Source organism: Rattus rattus, chromosome 2, assembly GCF_011064425.1.
Source record: "Rattus rattus isolate New Zealand chromosome 2, Rrattus_CSIRO_v1, whole genome shotgun sequence".
Classification (NCBI taxonomy): domain Eukaryota; kingdom Metazoa; phylum Chordata; class Mammalia; order Rodentia; family Muridae; genus Rattus; species Rattus rattus.
The window spans coordinates 224,148,386-224,168,444 of NC_046155.1; the positions used below are offsets into that span (position 1 = coordinate 224,148,386).

The following is a 20,059-nucleotide window of genomic DNA, read 5'->3' on the forward strand; positions in this document are numbered from 1 at the left end:
ACCAAATATATACCCCAAGTTCACACTGCCCAGGGTAAACAGAAAGGTCAGGGCATTCCTTTGTTAGGAACAAATGGCTTTCACATGCATCAGCAAAGCACAACAGGGGTCAAATACTGACCGGGCCCTGGAGGGTCCCACAAGCCTCCTTAGAGTTCTTTCTTTCTTTCTTTCTTTCTTTCTTTCTTTCTTTCTTTCTTTCTTTCTGTCTGTCTGTCTGTCTGTCTGTCTGTCTTCCTTCCTTCCTTCCTTCCTCCCTCCCTCCCTCCCTCCCTCCCTCCCTCCCTCTCTCTCTCTCTCTTTCTTTCTTTCTTTCTTTCTTTCTTTCTTTCTTTCTTTCTTTCTTTCTTCTGTTTCAAAAAGCTTTTATCTTTACTTGGTCCAAGACTTGGGAGAGGCTCCAGGGTGATTACAATCGGGTGGAGGTGCCCAGGCGGCTGGTGCAGAGCAGAGGAGGGAGCCCCTTGGAAGGCACAGAGGCCTCCTAGTCCTGCTTGAGAGTGAGGCACTCAAAGAGATACTCGCCCAGAGATGCCTGGGGCACACCTCTCTGCGCTGGTTGTGGCCCTGCCACCCCACGGAGGTTGGTCAGGTGGTTGCCCATCTTCTTGATGAGCTTCACCTCCTTATCCAGGAAGTGGCTTTCCAAGAAGTCACAGAGGTGAGGGTCTGTGCTGGCAGAACCCAGGGCGTGCAGATCCAAGAGGGCCTGGTTCAGGTTCTTCTGCAGGGCCAAGGCAGCGTCCATGGTCTCCAGGGTTTTACCCCACTCATCTTGAGATGGCTTCTGCACATCCTGGAAGAGTGCATGGCCCCAGCAATCATTCTGCAACTTGAGGAGATGCTCAGCGCCCTCCTGCTTCTCCTCAGAAGAAGTGGCCTATGCCCTCCAAAGCCATGTCATCCCCATCAGAAAAGAAGCCCAGGGAGAGGTAGGTGTAGGGGGCCCGCAGGTGCAAGTTGACCAGGCGGTTCACGGCAGCTTCCACTTCGGTGGAATAATCCTGATGAATCTGAGAGGTCTTGGCTGATCCCGTGTATGGGGCTAAGCACAAAGACAGTGCTGGCTGGTCCTAGGAGTTGAAGGCAGCAAGGAGATGGTCCCGGAGGCTGTGACTGAAGAGACTTGTAAGATGGCTGGGAGTTAATAAAGTGGGAGTCCCCGGGTCTTTTCTATCCAAACACTGTTGAAGCAAGATCCATGGGATCTCCAAAGCGCTGCTCAGAATTTTCACATTATTTTTAGATTAAGAGGGATGCAAGGGCAGAGTAGAACTCCATAATAGCATGAAGTCCTCAGGACACAGAGGCTTTCTCATGCGGCTGTGGTAACCTGTGGGCCTCATTCCATGAGTTCTCAAGCCATTTGTCCTTCCTTCTTCATGGCCCTCGGCACTTACCCACTCTTTTCAAATCTCACTGTTTCTCTGAAACATACCAGATCTAAGGAAACCATGGGTTAGAGAAAAGGAAATCTTTTCGGAGTCATTTTCTTCTTACGTGCATGTGCCTGGAGGGGTTCTCCGCACAAGTCTGAGATGCTAGTGGCACAGCAAAGGTAAGAGGCTACATGAAATAGCGTGTGTAAGTTTCAGAATGTTCAGGTTGAAGAACAGTCACCTCAAACACACACACACACACACACACACACACACCACCCTGCCTGTTCAAGAGGGCTGATCAGCTTGGTGTCTGCCAGCCCTAGAATCTGAGCTGAAGACTGTCTATGGTCAAACAGGCTCAAGACACCCCAGTGTGCAAAGAAACAAAGCAAACCTTTGTTTTCCAGAAGTAGAGACAACCTGCTGCTCCCCACCTCCTAACCAAGGGCAAACAACACAGCAGGGTAGAGAGGCTAAGCCTAGAGGTTAAAAACCTGACTTGGAGTGAAGTCAGCCTCTCACTCTCAGGACACAGATGCTAACTGAAGAGTATAGCTGGTTATACAGGTGAGATAGGTTGGAGACAAGGCTTAATGATAGTCCACTATGTATGCATCAGATAATTCCTAGGTACCCAGCAAGTGTTGAAAGAAGTATGTCATTGAAAATCTGTAGTTCAAGCTTTTAAACTAACTTAGTCCTCAATGCCTATCTCTGGGTCATATAGGATAGATGATCTCTTAACCCTAGATAGGACGGGAGGGACATAGTCTCTCTCTATAATGTTTAGTGAATTGTGATCAGGATAGAAGTGATTTCCAGTGATTCCCATATCCTCGGAAAGTGACCGTGCTAGTCTGATATCAGTTAGGAAGGACAGAACCATCCTATAGGACACATGTAAGGGTCTGTTATTCCCAAAGAGCCAGGTCTTCTGTACTCCAGAGTCACTGGAGTTGGCCAAGTGGTGCTCTTCTGACTGGCGAGTATGTGGGCAAGCCGCATAAAGTGCCTCTCTTACCTGGAATGGGGGAAAAAGAGGAGGGTGCTGAGCCTAGTTGGTACTTACACAGTCTCATCTCCCTGTTGGTATTCTGTCTAACCTCCACCTCCACAGTTGCCTGGCAACAGTCAGGTATGCTCCACCCCACCGTTGCCTGGCAACAGCCAGCTGTGCCTGACTATAAAAGGGGCTGCTTGCCCCCTCCTCTTTCTCTTTGTTCTTCTCTTCTTTACTCTTCCACCCTGTCCCTTCTCTTCCCATTCTCCCCTTTTCCCCCCACATGCCTATGTCTGGCTTCCTTTATTTCTCCCCCCTTCTACTCTTCTTCTCTCATTAAACCTCACCATGTAGAACCAGGTTGGCTTGGTGTGTTCTGTCAGGGTGCGAGTAGAGACTTCTACCCTAACACATTGTTCTAACATTGATGGGTCATATGCAGTGATCGATCTCCCCGTGCCTACATGGCCTGGCGCCCTGCTGCCACCGCTGACCATGGTGGGAAGGATAGGTCTTTTGTGCCTCCACAGCCCACAGCTGGAGCGAGCTGTAGGGCAGTGGTGGGAGGGATGGAGGGGAGGGATGGAGCTGTGGGTGCTCTCCCGCTGCAGCACCCAAGAGCTCCCAGCCAGTGGTCGCTGGGCTTGGGCTGTCACAAAGAGGGGCCCACCAGAGCCTTGAAAATCATCGATTGTCTCTTGCTGCATTATACTTAGTCCCAGAGATCACATGGATAACTGGGCCAGGAAGGTGCCTAAAAAATATCATTTGTCTTAGGCATGGGACAGTCTTCACCAACTCCTATCAGAGGACAGTTTGAACCCATGTAGTCCTTTATGTGGGATTGTTAGAAGCTGACTTTCCCATCTGCCTTCACTATTGATTTTAATGTGAGTTACATAGTAAGAACACCTTTGTTCTCCCTCTTGTACAGCTTTCAGACTTGTTTGCAAAGTCTTGGTATTTGTCTTTGCATTTCTCAGGTAAAGTGAGATTTATGTTCCTACTGTATAGACTGTTTCAAACCAACACACACCAAATACCTCCTGACAATCAGGTTGCCTTGACTTGAAAAATGAGGCTTTCTAAAACTTGTTGAGCACAGTGACATGAAAAACTTGTAACAGTGGGTTTATGCTGAAAGCTAACCTCAAAAGTTCTGCTTCTGTTAAGCTTGGCTTGGTTGGAAAAGCCATGAAAAAACTATGTAAGATTCTTCTTGCTGCAGCTGGGATCACTTGCTTGCTCCCAATCCTGTGGAGAGCAGAAGATGTTTTGGCCTTTAAGTAAAATTCTTACCTTGCCTGTTGTGGTCTCTGTGAGTGTTTGGATCTGGACTATAATACTACAGCAGGATGTCTGGAGGAAGACTGGTTACTATAAGGGGCTCTGACCCTGATCCCCACTCTTGTCCCATATTTCCAGGAAGTCTTTCTACTTTCTGCGTCTGGAATCCTTGCCTAAGAAGCTGATTTGCCAGTAGATCAAGAGGAGAGAGAGCAAAGAGGAAAATCAAATATTTATTGGTTGCTAGTGATGTGTTTATAAAAAGATAAAGGGGGGGGATATGTTCTATGGAGGTGTGGTAAGGTATGGGGAAAGGGGTTGTCTCAGCAGGCCCATGCTGAGACGTCCCTTTCCCCTGACTGTACAGTATAGAATAGAGTTTATCTAGGGTATGGGGAGGGGAGTTAAGAGGGTAGTAGGGGCAGAGAGGTGGGAAGGGGAAGAGAAGTAGAGAAATAGAGTAGAGGAGTAGAGGCCCGCCATGAGCACAGAGAGAATGGAGGAAGGGAAAGGTGAGAGAGGGAACAAAGAAGGAAGAGGGCAAGAGCAAGAGAGAACAGAAAGAGTGAGGAGGGGGCAAGCAGCCCCTTTTACAGTGTCAGGCATGCCTGGCTGTTGCCAGGCAACTGTGGGGGTGGAGCTTAGGCAGAAAGCTAAAAGCCAGGTTCTCTGAGCAAAGACCTTTCTTTTTATCTCCAGGCCCATGATCATGGTGTGGTGGGATACATTTTAATCCTAGTACTAGGGAGACAGAGGCCTGGAACTCTAGGATGGAGGTCAGCTTGGTCTACATAGTAGTTCCTGGACAGCCAGAGCCAAAAAGTGCAATCCTGTCTCAAAACAAAAAAAAAAACAAAAAAAAAACCATACATACATACATACATGCATGCATACATGCACGCACGCGCACACACACACACACACACACGAGTCAATAAATAAAAAGATTTTTCAAAATCAGGCATGAGTCTACATGCCTGTAACCCTATTGCTTGGGTGTTAGAGGCAGGATGAGCAGTTCAGCTATCTTGGACTGACAAAATAATAAACAAAAACAAAACTACAAGCTTAGAGATCAGTTCAGCGGCCCAGCACCCTTGTATGGTTATAGCATAGTCAGAATACCCACCACACTCTTCCCCTAAAAGCATCAAGTTCCAGAGGCTTATCCCTACAGCATCTTCATGGTTCCATACCTCCTCTCTTGCCAGATATGATCCAGCGAGCACAAGCTGCCCCTGCAAGCTGATCAAGAAGCATGCTGTCTCAAGCACTGCCCCCATAATTTTGGTCTTCTGGATTTCAGCAGAGAGCCTGTCAGGAAAAAGCCCTGTTCTTATACTAGAAGATTGTCACTGGGCAAGGCAGAGGGAGGCACTTACTGTCAGCAGGTCCAGACAGCTACGTGTCTCTCCCAGTGCCCTGGAGGCTTGTAAGAACGTCTGGAAACATTTCACAGAGGCCTCCAAACCACACAAGCAGCTCTTAGTTCCAGGGAGATCTCATTGCAAGATTCATAAAATATCTGCTCTTGATATACTGCAGCCAGGTTCTATTTCTTGGGAAAGTATACACAGGTGACATTGGACATCCAATTTCCAGAAACTTTTCCAATGAGGACAAAAGACTAATTGCCTCTAGACAGAGTGGAGAGAGAGGTGACACATGGGGAGATGGGAAAGGTAAAATGGGAGACACTGTGTGACGATGAGGAGTTCAGTTTTAATTGGGCATGTTAATTAGGTGAGCCAAAGGGCGCTTCCATTGCTGGACTTCAATACTTTGATAGGTGGACCTTGGCAGATAGCTGCAGGAGAAGGAAGTGGACGAATAGGGAAATAGACCTTAGGGGTTGGCTTTAGGCATACAATCTAATGGCTTTTGGCAATGCAGAGGGAATGGAGAAGAAAGGAAAGGGCTACCAGGCCCATCGTGCTGGAGCTGGCCAGATTCCCGTTAGTGTGGGTGGATTGATTACCTTCTCACCTAGCACGAGGGCATTGGGACGGAGGTGCTAATTCATCCTCCTAGAGCAGCAGCTTTGGTGTCCCTCATGTTGTACTACGAGCGACTGTTTGATTCAGGTCTTCCACATCGCCTGAATTTCACATTATCTTCCTAAACAATATTTCTATAAACTCAGGTTCAAGGTACTTAGAACATTTTACATTATGTGGTATAGTCTGAGAAATGGTTTCTGTAAATGAGACACTGCTCTCTCACCAGCCTCCTGTGCACACCCACTAACATGGAGAACGTCAAAGTCATATGGAAATCTAAACTCTTTTGTTCTTTCCTATGGCATACTTTTAGCACTCTACCACTGTGTGAGGCACTGGGTTTTGTCTATAAACCCAACACAGTGTAGCCATTCTTTAAGTGTGCATTTCACATGCTGACCAGTACAGATGAAAATTGCTTTAACAACCATAAAAAAGATTCCATGTCCTGTGGTATTCTGCTGAAGGGAACCAGCTGTCTAGCTCAGCAGAGGGCAAAGGCCTTCAAGTGTACCACCAAAACCTCAGGCCACCCTCCCCGATTTTAGCAAACTCATTAGAAACACACATTCCCCCTACATTTAAGAACTGTCCCTGTGCTCCTTGAATTCTCTGGCATTGACCATTTTACCTTGAAAAGGTCCAAATCTCATTCCTGTTGTGGGTTGGTCTGATGCTGCTTGTATTCTAATGCTAAGTATTGGTTTCTCCTGACCAGCAGATCCTTGTGTACACCATGTAATGCTGTATGAACATTGCTCCCCAATTTAACTGGTCAATAAAAGGCTAAAAAAGCCTGTGGAGAGAGAAAGGTGGGACTTCAGGGTCAATTTGGGTTGAAGGAAAAAGGAAGAGGAGAGAGAAAGAAGATTGAGAGGAGGTTGCCATGAGAGGAGATGTGTAACTTTAATTTTTTCAAACTTTATTTTTAATGATGGTTTTTAAACATTTTAACCTCCCTTCTAGTCCGCCACTCACCAAAGGTAGTGGAGAAAAAAGGATATAGGGGTGGGGAGGAAGTGGACCTGTTTAGAAAGGTTTTCTGGAGCAAGTTCCCATTTATGTTGTCTAGAAATTGGCACGTCAATTCACAAATTAGCAGGCAGCAAGCAGAAGGTTGATCCACTAGCAAACACTTCACAGATAACATCGGCAGTCCAGTTCTGTAGAGTTGGGTTAGCAACTTCAGTGACACAACCTAGCAGAGACAGCCAGGCCTCAGCCTTGGCTTGAGTCAGCAGGAGGGACCTGGAAGACCAGAAGTTCTCTGCTGTGCCTCTCTCAGGGAAGTGAAGATCAGTGAAGACACGAGACCCACAAGCATTGCACAGTTAGCTGTAGCAGCAAGCCAAGCTCTCTCTCCCCACCACTCTGTGGAGTTCTATTTATAGAACATTACATGTTCTCCATATGCCTTGCCTCAAAATGGGCCTTGTCTCAGCACGTGCGTCCAATCAGCCCGAGTCTGTGGAAGTGGCAAGACACTGCAGTGCGTCACCAGAAATATTTTGGTGCGTTTCTTTCTATGGAGTCCCAATAAATGCAGCTCAACTTTGCAATGTAAGGCAGACCAATACACATGCGTTGTTAGCAGATAACCCTTCCTCACATGTGCTTTTACATACTTGCTTTGCAGATCATCGCCTGCTTCAGCTAAACTCCCTTCAGGAGTCTGCCTTAGTCTTTCACATGTGCACTTCAGGAAAACTCTCCTTCGTGTGTCTGCCCCAGCAAAACACCATCCAACACAACTAACTAACTTTGCAAAGAACCCTTACGTTTCCACTTTGGAGATGGACTATGAGCACATGGCCAGGAGAATCAGAAAGTCACAAGGGACTTCATCGCTGGGGACTAAGTATAACTCTATACCTGCCCAATGTAGGCTCCCGGTTTTAAAATACCTGGATTATGTCTCTTTCTTACAGACTGGCTAGATTTATGAATTCTTTCCAGGCACTCCTTTGGGAATGAAGTCACTGCAGGACAGACCAAGATGAGTCCTCACCAAATACTGCCTGCATGAAGCAGGACCTAGATGAACATGGTATAAATTGCCACACATTTTACCTGAGCCGCTCTTAATCCAACTGGCCAGCCCTCAGGGCCATGTTCTCAGCATTCAGCTACTCCATGCCATCTTCTTCACATCTCTTTTTCCTTTCCTTGTGGTCTCTGCCTCAGATCTCTAAACTCTGGACTGTAGGCATCTCTATTCAACCAATAGCTTTAAATTAAGGAGCAAGGTTACATAGCATCATTTGATGTATATGAGAATCTTTTTGTCCCTGGGGGCAACAGGACCCTGAGGGCCAGTATTTAACATTATAATACATAATAACAGACTAAACCACAACAGAGATAAATCTATTTTTAATCATTATCAGTATAAAGTATATTAAAAAACCGATAGACAAGTAGGTCTGAAGGGAAAGGTTGGATATCTGGGAGACAGCCAAAATATGAAGCCCATTTTTGTTGTGTTGTGGATTGCCCTGGTGCTGTTTGTATTTTAATGCTAATCCTGCTTCCTCAAGAGGGGCCGCCCCCGTGAAGAGTGGATCATGTACTTGTGTGATTTTATATGAAACGTTGCCCCATTCTAACTGTTCAAATAAAGGGTAGAGTCTGTGAGTGGGCAGTGGAAAGGAAAGGTGGGGCTGGAGGTTCTAGGAAGAGAGAGGAAGGAAGGGAGGAGAGGAGGAGACAGAGGAAAAGGGAGGAGACAGGAAGATGGGGGAAAAGGAGGTAGAAGGAAGATGGGACAGAACTATGTGGCCTGGAGAAGCCACAAGTAGCAAGAGATCTCACAACAGGGGAATGAAGTAGTGTAATAGTGAATCTGTCAGATCTAGGTGTGTAGCTTATAAACATTATACCTAAGTTGTGTGTTCTTTGCATGGGCTTATTGGGGTTGGAGATTTACCACACACCATTAAATATGGTTACTCCACAGAGGTGGAAGGTAAGTTCCTATTGCTGAGGACAGCATAGATTTTAGAAATAGACCTGAGAGATTCCTGAACAGGAACGGATCTGAACGCAGCTCCTGGAGAACTTGCTTCCATGGCACCAAAAGTCCAAGAGCAAACGGCCAAAAGAGGGAGGTCGCTAACAGTCCTATCTAGTTATGATATCTAGGAACCATTCAATAACCAGTGTGGCCCAATAACCTAGAGGGTGCAGTCGTGGCAAACAAGTTTAGTTACCAATCCAAAGAACAAGTACAAAGAACACAAGTTCATGGTGATCCTAAGAGAACGTACCTCTTACATAACCATGCAGTGCTACAGATGGATGGGTTGAAATCAATTCTGAGAGTGATGATCCCACAGTTATCACTGTCCATTTTCATTTAAGATGTTTTCTCTAGATTTATTAGTCCTTATGAAATGTGTAATATGATGTCTGTCTATTGGACCCTATATTCAGTAGGACATCGTTTAAAACATAAACTAATGATGTTTTTTGTTTTTTTGTTTTTTTGTTTTTTTGTTTTTGAGCTGAGGACCGAACCCAGGGCCCTGCGAATACTAGGCAAGCGCTCTACCACTGAGCTAAATCCCCAACCCTCCTAATGATGTTTTTTAACACATACACAGGTGCTTTTAACAACTGTTATTTGCAAAGTTATCAACTGGAGGCCGCCATAAGACTTTCAGTTGTGAGGTACTGAAAATTCAGTATATAAGAATATGTTACATAGGTATGGGTTTACCTACAAATAATATGCAGTAAAATGAATCATTAAATGAACCTCCAATTTTGGAAAAGAAAATCCAAAAGCCCAAATACAGCTTATGCTCCTCAATACACAGCGTTTACGAACAGAAACAACAGAAATGGATAATGGGTTGATAATGGGTGTATCTTGGTTAGAGGGTGTGAACTAGTTTTAAGAAAATAATCTACCACTGATTAAATAATTATTTTGAGATACATGTAAGTGAATCATAATGCCAATAGCACCTTTTCAACTATATTGATTTCTGATAAATTATGCCCCCTTCAAGAGAGGGGATATACTAAAATCATGGACTAGACAAGGCTGCCCACTCTCTCCCTACTTATTCAATATAGTTCTTGAAGTTCTAGCCAGAGCAATCAGACAACAAAAGGAGGTCAAGGGGATACAGATCGGAAAAGAAGAAGTCAAAATATCACTATTTGCAGATGATATGATAGTATATTTAAGTGATCCCAAAAGTTCCACCAGAGAACTACTAAAGCTGATAAACAACTTCAGCAAAGTGGCTGGGTATAAAATTAACTCAAATAAATCAGTAGCCTTCCTCTACACAAAAGAGAAACAAGCGAGAAAGAAATTAGGAAACGACACCCTTCATAATAGATCCAAATAATATAAAAGTACCTCGGTGTGACTTTAACCAAGCAAGTAAAAGATCTGTACAATAAGAACTTCAAGACACTGAAGAAAGAAATTGAAGAAGACCTCAGAAGGTGGAAAGATCTCCCATGCTCATGGATTGGCAGGATTAATATAGTAAAAATGGCCATTTTACCAAAAGCGATCTACAGATTCAATGCAATCCCCATCAAAATACCAATCAATTCTTCAAAAGAGTTAGACAGAACAATTTGCAAATTCATCTGGAATAACAAAAACCCAGGATAGCTAAAACTATCCTCAACAATAAAAAGGACTTCAGGGGGAATCACTATCCCTGAACTCAAGCAGTATTACAGAGCAATAGTGATAAAAACTGCATGGTATTGGTACAGAGACAGACAGATAGACCAATGGAACAGAATTGAAGACCCAGAAATGAACCCACACACCTATGGTCACTTGATTTTTGACAAAGGAGCCAAATCCATCCAATGGAAAAAAGATAGCATTTTCAGCAAATGGTGCTGGTTCAACTGGAGGTCAACATGTAGAAGAATGCAGATCGATCCATGCTTATCACCCTGTACAAAGCTTAAGTCCAAGTGGATCAAGGACCTCCACATCAAACCAGACACACTCAAACTAATAGAAGAAAAACTAGGGAAGCATCTGGAACACATGGGCACTGGAAAAAATTTCCTGAACAAAACACCAATGGCTTATGCTCTAAGATCAAGAATCGACAAATGGGATCTCATAAAACTGCAAAGCTTCTGTAAGGCAAAGGACACTGTGGTTAGGACAAAACGGCAACCAACAGATTGGGAAAAGATCTTTACCAATCCTACAACAGATAGAGGCCTTATATCCAAAATATACAAAGAACTCAAAAAGTTAGACCGCAGGGAGAAAAATAGCCCTATTAAAAAATGGGGTTCAGAGCTAAACAAAGAATTCACAGCTGAGGAATGCCGAATGGCTGAGAAACACCTAAAGAAATGTTCAACATCTTTAGTCATCAGGGAAATGCAAATCAAAACAACCCTGAGATTTTCACCTCACACCTAGAGAGGCTAGGTGTGAGAATGGCTAAGATCAAAAACTCAGGTGACAGCAAATGCTGGCGAGGATGTGGAGAAAGAGGAACACTCCTCCATTGTTGGTGGGACTGCAGACTGGTACAACCATTCTGGAAATCAGTCTGGAGGTTCCTCAGAAAATTGGACATTGAACTGCCTGAGGATCCAGCTATACCTCTCTTGGGCATATACCCAAAAGATGCCCCAACATATAAAAAAAGACACGTGCTCCACTATGTTCATAGCAGCCTTATTTATAATAGCCAGAAGCTGGAAAGAACCCAGATGCCCTTCAACAGAGGAATGGATACAGAAAATGTGGTACATCTACACAATGGAATATTACTCAGCTATCAAAAACAACGACTTTATGAAATTAGTAGGCAAATGGTTGGAACTGGAAAATATCATCCTGGTGAGCTAACCCAATCACAGAAAGACATACATGGTATGCACTCATTGATAAGTGGCTAATAGCCCAAATGCTTGAATTACCCTAGATGCCTAGAACAAATGAAACTCAAGACGGATGATCAAAATGTGAATGCTTCACTCCTTCTTTAAAAGGGGAACAAGAATACCCTTGGCAGGGAAGAGAGAGGCAAAGATTAAAACAGAGACTGAAGGGACACCCATTCAGAGCCTGCCCCACATGTGGCCCATATATATACAGCCACCCAATTAGATAAGATGGATGAAGCAAAGAAGTGCAGAAGTGTAGATCGCTCCTGAGAGACACAGCCAGAATACAGCAAATACAGAGGCGAATGTCAGCAGCAAACCACTGAACTGAGAATAGGACCCCCGTTGAAGGAATCAGAGAATGAACTGGAAGAGCTTGAAGGGGCTCGAGACCCCATATGTACAACAATGCCAAGCAACCAGAGCTTCCAGGGACTAAGCCACTACCTAAAGACTATACATGGACTGAACCTGGACTCTGACCTCATAGGTAGCAATGAATATCCTAGTAAGAGCACCAGTGGAAGGGGAAGCCCTGGGTCCTGCTAAGACTGAACCCCCAGTGAACTAGACAGTTGGGGGGAGGGCGGCAATAGGGGGAGGGTGGGGAGGGGAACACCCATAAGGAAGGGGAGGGGGGAGGGGGATGTTTGCCCGGAAAGCAGGAAAAGGAATAACCTTTCGAAATGTATATAAGAAATATTCAAGTTAATAAAAAAAAAAAAGAGGGGATATATAAGCAAACCACAGGTTTTTATTGCTTCAAATCTGTCTAAAAATAAGCTTAGTAAACAATGGAGTTTTGATTAAATAATACCTCATGTAAAGATTTAGAGAACTTGGTAGTTTCAATTTATAATTTACTTGGGATTTAAAGAATTTCTGCCAAATTTGCAATAAATGACGATGTTATAAAATTTTGAAGTTCATATTTTCCTAATATATCAACGGCAACACGCCCCCTAGAGAGGTGGTAAACACCCTGCCCAGACAGCTTTGTTACACCAAAGTGCAAAGGTCTCTGCCACAAGTATTCCTTCATGCTCTCCTCTGATGTGCTCTAGTGATGTTCAGTGCAGTCCTTCATGACTTTTACTTGTAGACCCTTGGCTGACACTAATAAAGGTACTTGCCAAAGATCTTTATTTCTAGCTCCCTATCGGTTTTTCCCATGCAAACTTGATAACCGTGAGGAGGGGCTCCACAAAGGACTAATAGGCAGCAGCTGAGGGGGATGGAATAATCCCATGGGCACCTTACCCTTTGGAGCTCTCCCCAGGTCACTTGGGGAGGTGGGACCTGGACAGGGACCCTGCCTTAACTTGTACTGTAACCGCCTTTCTATCCAGTTTACTGAGACAGGAAAGGAACATATAGTTGGGAAAAGGGAAATACTGGGGAGTGCAGTTGCCACCAGTCTGGTTCTAACAATGGGCTTCTCCTCACCATCCACCTGCAGATTGAGGCCCCGACCGCCTCCATAGGGCCCAAGTACGTTCTGGCCCCCCCACTTTCGGCCCTCAGAACAACAAGCCCTCGACCCACTTTGCCCACTCCCAAGGTGCCCCTCAAAGAGGTAACCGAGAGTCTGCTTATCAATCAGGACCTCCAGAGTGATGGGCACGCGCTTCTGAACCTAATAGAAAAATCTTTCTTGGTCCTAAACTTTACTAAGCCTACGCTCACCAGCTCTTGTGGGCTTTGCTACGATACTGTTCCACCCTACTCTGAAGGTATAGCTCTGTAAATCAGACGGTCAAAGATGATGCCTGCAGACGGAGGTCCCGGGCGTCCCTTACCATACAGCAGGTGTCAGGTCGAGGGTTAAGCGTGGGCTCAGTTAAACAGTTCCTATGCAGTCATACCCATAGCACCCAAACCAATAGAGACGGATACCCGATCCCTCCCGAGGACGCCTGGTGGACATGTTCCACTGGACTAACCCCCTGCGTGCACTGGGAGGGTCTAAGCAGGACCCAAGGATTTTGCGTCTTAGGCTAGTGCCCCGGCTTTTGCACCATGAGAACTGTGAATTCCTTTAAGAATTAGTAAAAGATACAAGACTGGTACGGGGTAAAAGAGAACTGCCCTAACTCCAAATGTCCTTATAGGGGCCAGCCTTGGGGGATTGGGAACCAGAATTACCTCCTTAGCAACCCAGTCCCATTAATACTCTGATCTGCGCACAACCATTGATACTAGCATCCAGAGCATTGAAAACTCCACCTCTTACCTACCGGAATCACTAACTTCCTTAGCAGAGGTGGTTCTCCCAAATAAAAGACGTCTAGACTTACTATTCTCACAACAAGGAGGGCTCTGCGTTGCACTAGGAGAAGAATGTTGCTTCTACATAAATCATTCAGGAGTAGCAAAGGGACAATATGGCCAAAATCTGAGAAGGGCTAGCCAAGAGAAAAAGAGGTGACACAGAGTTGGTAGGAATCATGGTTTAATTCCTCCACGTGGTTGCCTACCCTGGTTTCTATCATGATGGGACCTTTAATTGTGTCACCTTGCTTTTGACCTTTGGCCCCTGCATTTTAATCGCCTTGTATCACCGCCTTGTATCACCTTTTGTTAAAGACCTCATTAATACAGTACAAGTAATGGTGCTTAGACACCAGTACCAGGCTGTCATGACCAAAGAAACTGGGTGATTTCATGATTGAAATGCTCACAAGGAAAAGGGGGGAAATGAGAGGGCTAGCACTTTTCCACCAACCTCAGACAGCCCCTCCCATCCAGGAGGGAGTGCACCAATCTTATCTGGCACATTCCCTGGAATGCCAGGGAGCCCTTTCCTCACAGCAGGGCTTTCTCAACCTTATCCAAAAGAATGCACATCAAGGACCCAGATGCTGACCTAGTCTGTGGCAACCTAAAGGTCGATTGAGCTCACCAATACTCCCGTATGCCCAATCAGAATGTATGAAAACCGTACTAACGAATTGTTCCGGGTCTCCTCTCTTTGTGAGGTAGACAGACCCTAGCTTGCTGGAATAATTATCCTCTTGCTATTGCATTGATCTCTGGTCTCACGGTAGTCTCCTGGTAATTAAGACTCAGGTCCAGTCTTACAGGTCGACCTTATAATCATGAGTACTTATAGACTGAAAGGGCCATGATAGCTGGCACCACAGCTTCCCCTCAGGCTCAGGATCCAGAGCCCTATCCCCACTCTACCCCCCCCCCAACTCCCGGTGGTGTGGAACCAGGAGCTCCTGGCAGGACCTAAGCCTTCTGGTCGACCTGATCAAGCTGCCACCAACCCCACCATGAGTCCTAATAGGGAGTACAGCAACCACCCCTCTCTATAGTTCTCCCGGTACAACCACATAGATAGAGACCATCCTCAGACACAATCTCCGGGACGCACCCAACACGCTGGCCAGCTCACGCAGGCACTTCCTCGTCCTCTGTCATCAACCGGAGAACAGGAGCATTTTGGAAACTTGTCACCACTAAGTGTTGCCTGACAGCCATCTCAATCAAGCAAACCAATACAGACAGCTCACGTGCTGCCACACTCACTCACTCACACTCACTCACTCACTCACTCACTCACTCACTCACCGGGTCTTTCAAGAGGGTCTTCCCTAGCTCAGGGGAACACTCACCCACGCACAATGGAGCAGGGTACCCACCACTTCTCCCGAGGGGCACAGGCGGTCCCTGTTTGTCCCAGCCAAACACAATGAACTCGAGATAAACTCAGGCACCCAAAAATGAAAGTATGACTGAGTGGTGAAAACAGGCAACCTCAGTTTCTAAGTGAAAGTACATGACTAAGAAAGGTTAGCGGGGCAAGGAACAGGCACAATTAGGGGAGTAGAGGGTGTCGGCAACCTCAGTTCCACACCATTTAAGGCTCATTTTTAAAATACTCCACCACTCAGGGTTTGTTTTTTTTCTGTTCCTCACTGCCATCAATTGCTGCCTACCGACCCTCACCCACTGACCCACCCCCACTCCTCCCACCCTCTTACTCCCCTTTGGAAGACTAAACACAGAGAGTAAATTAAAAGAATGGTGGAATGGTTAAAATTCCCATTTTAGTTGATGTTGTTTTTTTTGCTTTTTTCCCTAGGAATATATTTTCTGACACCACCCTCGCCACCGCCACCATGGTACCGAGAACCGGGGGTAGACCTGGGGGATTTAACAAAAGATAGAGACTCGGGTCATTCGTGCTATGAGAATGCCAAAGCTTTACTGAGGGTGTGTGTGTGTGTGTGTGTGTGTGTGTGTGTGTGTGTGTAATATCAAGTCCACCGGGTGGAAAATCCCAGGAAGCACAGTAGAAAAACAAGTTTACGCCCTCAGGATACCCGGTTACTGCCAATCGGCCAAAGAGAAAAGGCCAAGATGTTTTGTTCTTAAGAACAAAAGTTTCTACGTGCATCAGCAAGGCTCAGCAGGGGGCAAACACTGAGGCAGCCCACAAGGGTCTGACAATTTTCATAGTGATTTGTTTTCATTTTGATCAGAACATAATTATTTTATGCATTTTCTTTGTCTTGTGTGTGCAAGGCAGGTAGGTAAACCCTTGGGTTCTGAGAAAATGCTAGGTCAGCACTCAGGATGGGGAAGAGAGAGAGAGAGAGAGAGAGAGAGAGAGAGAGAGAGAGAGGGGTGGGAGTGGGAGGAGACTGATTAAGAAATCAATAATTTTGCAGGGTGAGGTTGGGCATTAATGGGAAAGGGGTTTCCTTTGGAGGTGGTTAAAAATAGAACCGTTTTATTAAAAATAAAAATGTGGTTAAATACAGCCACTTTGGGAAGATTGCTAGAGAGAATGCAGTTCAGAGCATGGAGCCCAGACCTCAGGACACTCTAGACCATGGGTCTCCCATCTCCCATAAACCAAGCACCCAGCACCTCCTTCCCTTGTTTGTTTGTTCTATTAGTTTTGTCCCAAGTTAATAATTATATTTATTTGCTTTTTTTCTATTCATTTATTTAGTTGGGGCAAGGGGTCTCTATACATAGCCTTAGAAATCACTGTCAAGGGGTTGGGGATTTAGCTCAGTGGTAGAGCACTTGCCTAGGAAGCGTAAGGCCCTGGGTTTGGTCCCCAGCTCCAAAAAAAAGAAACAAAAAAAAAAAAAAAAAAGAGAGAAATCACTGTCAAGATCAGACCTGTCTCCAATTCATAGCATTCACCTGCCTCTGTCTTCTTCCTGATCATTAGGATTAAAGGCATGTATGGCCACACCCAGTCTCGTTATTTCTTTTACCCCAGGAAGGGTTTTTGGATTTTCTTTTGTTTTCTTTTGGTCTCTCCTTTTAATTTCTTTTTCTGGTACTTTATTGTATGTTGGGTTCAAGTTCAAGTTGTGAGGGGTGTGTGTGTGTGTGTGTGTGTGTGTGTGTGTGTTTCCCTGGAAGGTTTTGCACCTACAAGTCTGTTTCACCTTCCTGGTTCTGTCACTTGTTTGCACATTGACCTCACCATGATGGAAGCTGACATGTGGATGGCAGCCATCTTAGCGGCTGCTTGACCTCACCAAGATGGAGGCGGCCAGCCATGTGACCTGTTGTTCCAGGTCTTTTCTGTTTCTCCCTTTCCCAGCCTTTAGGGGAACAGAACTTAATTAAACCCAATTTGCATGTGCAGAATGGTGAGGAGTCACCCAAAAGCAGCCGGAAGCCTCATACCATCTGAAAGACCCCCGGAGCGGGGAGACCCTCAATCAAGTCTCAGGATGATGCAACCCCCCAAGAACTCATGTAAGACCATCCTTGCTGTAATTTACACGAGGTTTATTGATATGAACCAGTGCACTGGGGTCGAGACTCGTATCCCACGCAGGGGCAGTGGAGTTCAATCCCCAGTAGCTAAGAGAAGGGGAATTTAAAGGACGAAACCACAACCGAAGGGGGTAGGGAGGGCATCATTGGAAAATGTTGAGAATACCAGTGAAAAATCACAAGGAAGAGCTTCTCGTTTCTCAAGATTGTTTAACTTTATGGTCCACCAGTTCCTGGGAGAAGCTTCCTGTTTCTCAAGATTGTTCTTTAAGATTTTAATCTAACTTTATGGTCAGCTACTTCCTGGGAGTAAGTTGTCGAACTGGCTGGTGTAATTGCAGTTCGAGGGCCCGACCAGTTTCTTTCTTCTGCTCTAAACTTTTGTCTAGGGGGCAACCTTAAAACTTCTACCTTTCACATCCACAGCCAAATGTTTTCCTTCTGCCTCTATTACTTTTAAATGCCCAACTCTGAATTGATGGTTTTGGTTATTTTTGTTATCTTTAATTAAAATGCATAATAAAAGTTAAAAGCAATCAGTCATCCTGGAACTCCTTCTGTATGCCAGGCAGACTTAGTTAGTTAGTTAGCCAGTCAAAAATAGGTAAAAACTTATATCGACATAAATATCATTCACTAAGAAATCCTCTCTGAAGGAAAGAGAGAGAGAGAGAGAGAGAGAGAGAGAGAGAGAGAGAGGAAAATAAGCAGGCTTAGATTTTTGTTGTTGTTGTTGTTTATTCCAGACTTCATTTCTCTGTGTAGCCCTGTAGACAGGCAGGCAGGCAAATTTGTTTGTTTGGTGTAGGGTTCTGGCATGCAGGGGTGGGGTATGTGTGTGGTGGCTCTCCACAGATGATGGGTCAGTGTCTGACAGCAGGTACTATCTATTGGTTTGGCCTGAGAACTTGGGAAGACCTCATCTACATATTCGGGGGGTGTAGTCTTGAGCATATGTGACCTGTGGTCACGTCCTCACCTGTGAGGGATGGGTTTGGGGCACTGTCCTCTGTGACTGATCTGTCTTGAGCCTATGTAACCTGTGGAGGAGAGGTTTGGGGCGTTGTCCTCTGTGACTGATCTGTCTTGAGTCTATGTTACCTATGGTCACATCCTCACCTGAGGAGGAGAGGCTCACTGAAGGATGGCTCACATACCTGTGCTCCTGTTGTACATCTTTCCCTGTGGTGTCCATCAGTCTCTCCCACTCAATACTCAAAATGGAACTCAGTAACTTTTCATAAATAACCACTTTCAAGCAGATACGCTGACACAGAAGTCTGAGGGTGGAAGATGATGAGTTAAGGCCAGTCTAGACAACGTAGGGACTCTGTGTCAGAAAACCAGCACCACTATCAATGATGGCTTTGGGTTTTAATTTTCATAATTTGAACAGAATTACTGTTCTTCCAGACGCTCACATTCTAAAGCTTGGGGCCTTCTCGTGTCCTTTTCTCCAATGTGCCTTCCAAATGCTATTTAAAAAAACACACTTAGAATAAGCTTGGCTAATTTATTTCTCTGACACGTGTCTAGTTTTGCTTTGCATTATGAGATGTGACTATTTTAGAGAAAATTTTTCAAAAATAAATTCGAATGGACATAGACGGATACCTTGATGTTATTACTCATTCCGCAGTAGCTTATTTCTGACAAGGACATGATATCAAATCCCAAATTCTGCCTGGAATAATTTAATTTTATCAGTCTGAAGTTGTATTCTGTTATAATATTTTTACCTTCAATAAGGGGATATTAAAATTTCAAAACAATATGCCAGTCATTTTGAAAAGAAATTTTGTTATGAAAATTTAAACATACACAAAGACAGTAAAATGATCACCCATAGGACTCCCTTGCAAGGAAAGGAGGGAGGGGCAGAGAGAAGGGGGAGGAAGTGGAGTGGGAGAATGTTCAGATGATAGTTATTCTTCCCTTCCTTGTCTCACTATGTCATTAAAACAGTGTTATGTAAAAGGGAAACTTGGGCTTACCTACACAGCATGTGAGTGATGGCACCCAATGCTGTCACAACGGCACTTTATTGCCACTAAAGCTGACCTCACAGCAGCATTGCAAGGCTCTCAGTCTCTCCCTACTAAAACTTTCTCTGTCTCAAAAATGTCCTCCACCCCGCCCCCACCCCACATTAATTTATTTCATTGTATTTTGGTTTCATTGTATATTGGGAACCTTATAAATCCAGCCACTGTTTTTGGTTTGATCTCCAAAGTCCTTTTGAGCCTTTCTGGTTTCCCACATCACTGATTTATAGAATAAACCAGGTCCCTAAGTCCAAATGGTCCACAGTCTATCTATATGAATCCTTCCTATCCTCTATTGGTTAACATTTCCTTCCTCTGTGCTCATGTGTGCTAAGTGTTTGTGTGAATCATTTTGGGCTTTCTTTATTTGTATCACATTCCTTTTTCATTTGTATCAAAGTCCACCCTGAACAGTGAGTGCTGGGTTACAAAAGAAGATTTATCCCTTCAGCTGTCCTTCATGACTTTGTCTGCCAGTTGAACTAAGCAGTGCTCAAGGGTTGCAAGGTTTTGTTTGTTTTCATTGTATCTCTCTGCTCTTCCTTCAGAAAAGCACAATCTGTCACAGGGCCTTGTTTTCCCCTTGCGTCTGTTTCTCTTGGTTCTTGACATTTCACTCAAGGTCCATGGCAAAGAACTAATACAGTCATACTCTAGCCTTTTCCCTGAAAGCAGGACATAATGTAAGGTCTGAGAAAA

The 20,059-nt window shown here is 44.9% G+C and overlaps 1 protein-coding gene across 1 annotated transcript; it reads right to left on the reverse strand.

Annotated features, from left to right (window-relative positions):
• Positions 1–484: 484 nt before the first annotated feature.
• On the reverse strand, positions 485–17,049 carry LOC116893578 (ferritin light chain 1-like). Its single transcript, XM_032895283.1, is given in 4 exon segments — positions 485–869; positions 871–1,045; positions 13,008–13,197; positions 17,017–17,049. Coding segments are annotated over 4 exon segments (783 nt in total).
• Between the last annotated feature and the right edge of the window lie 3,010 nt (positions 17,050–20,059).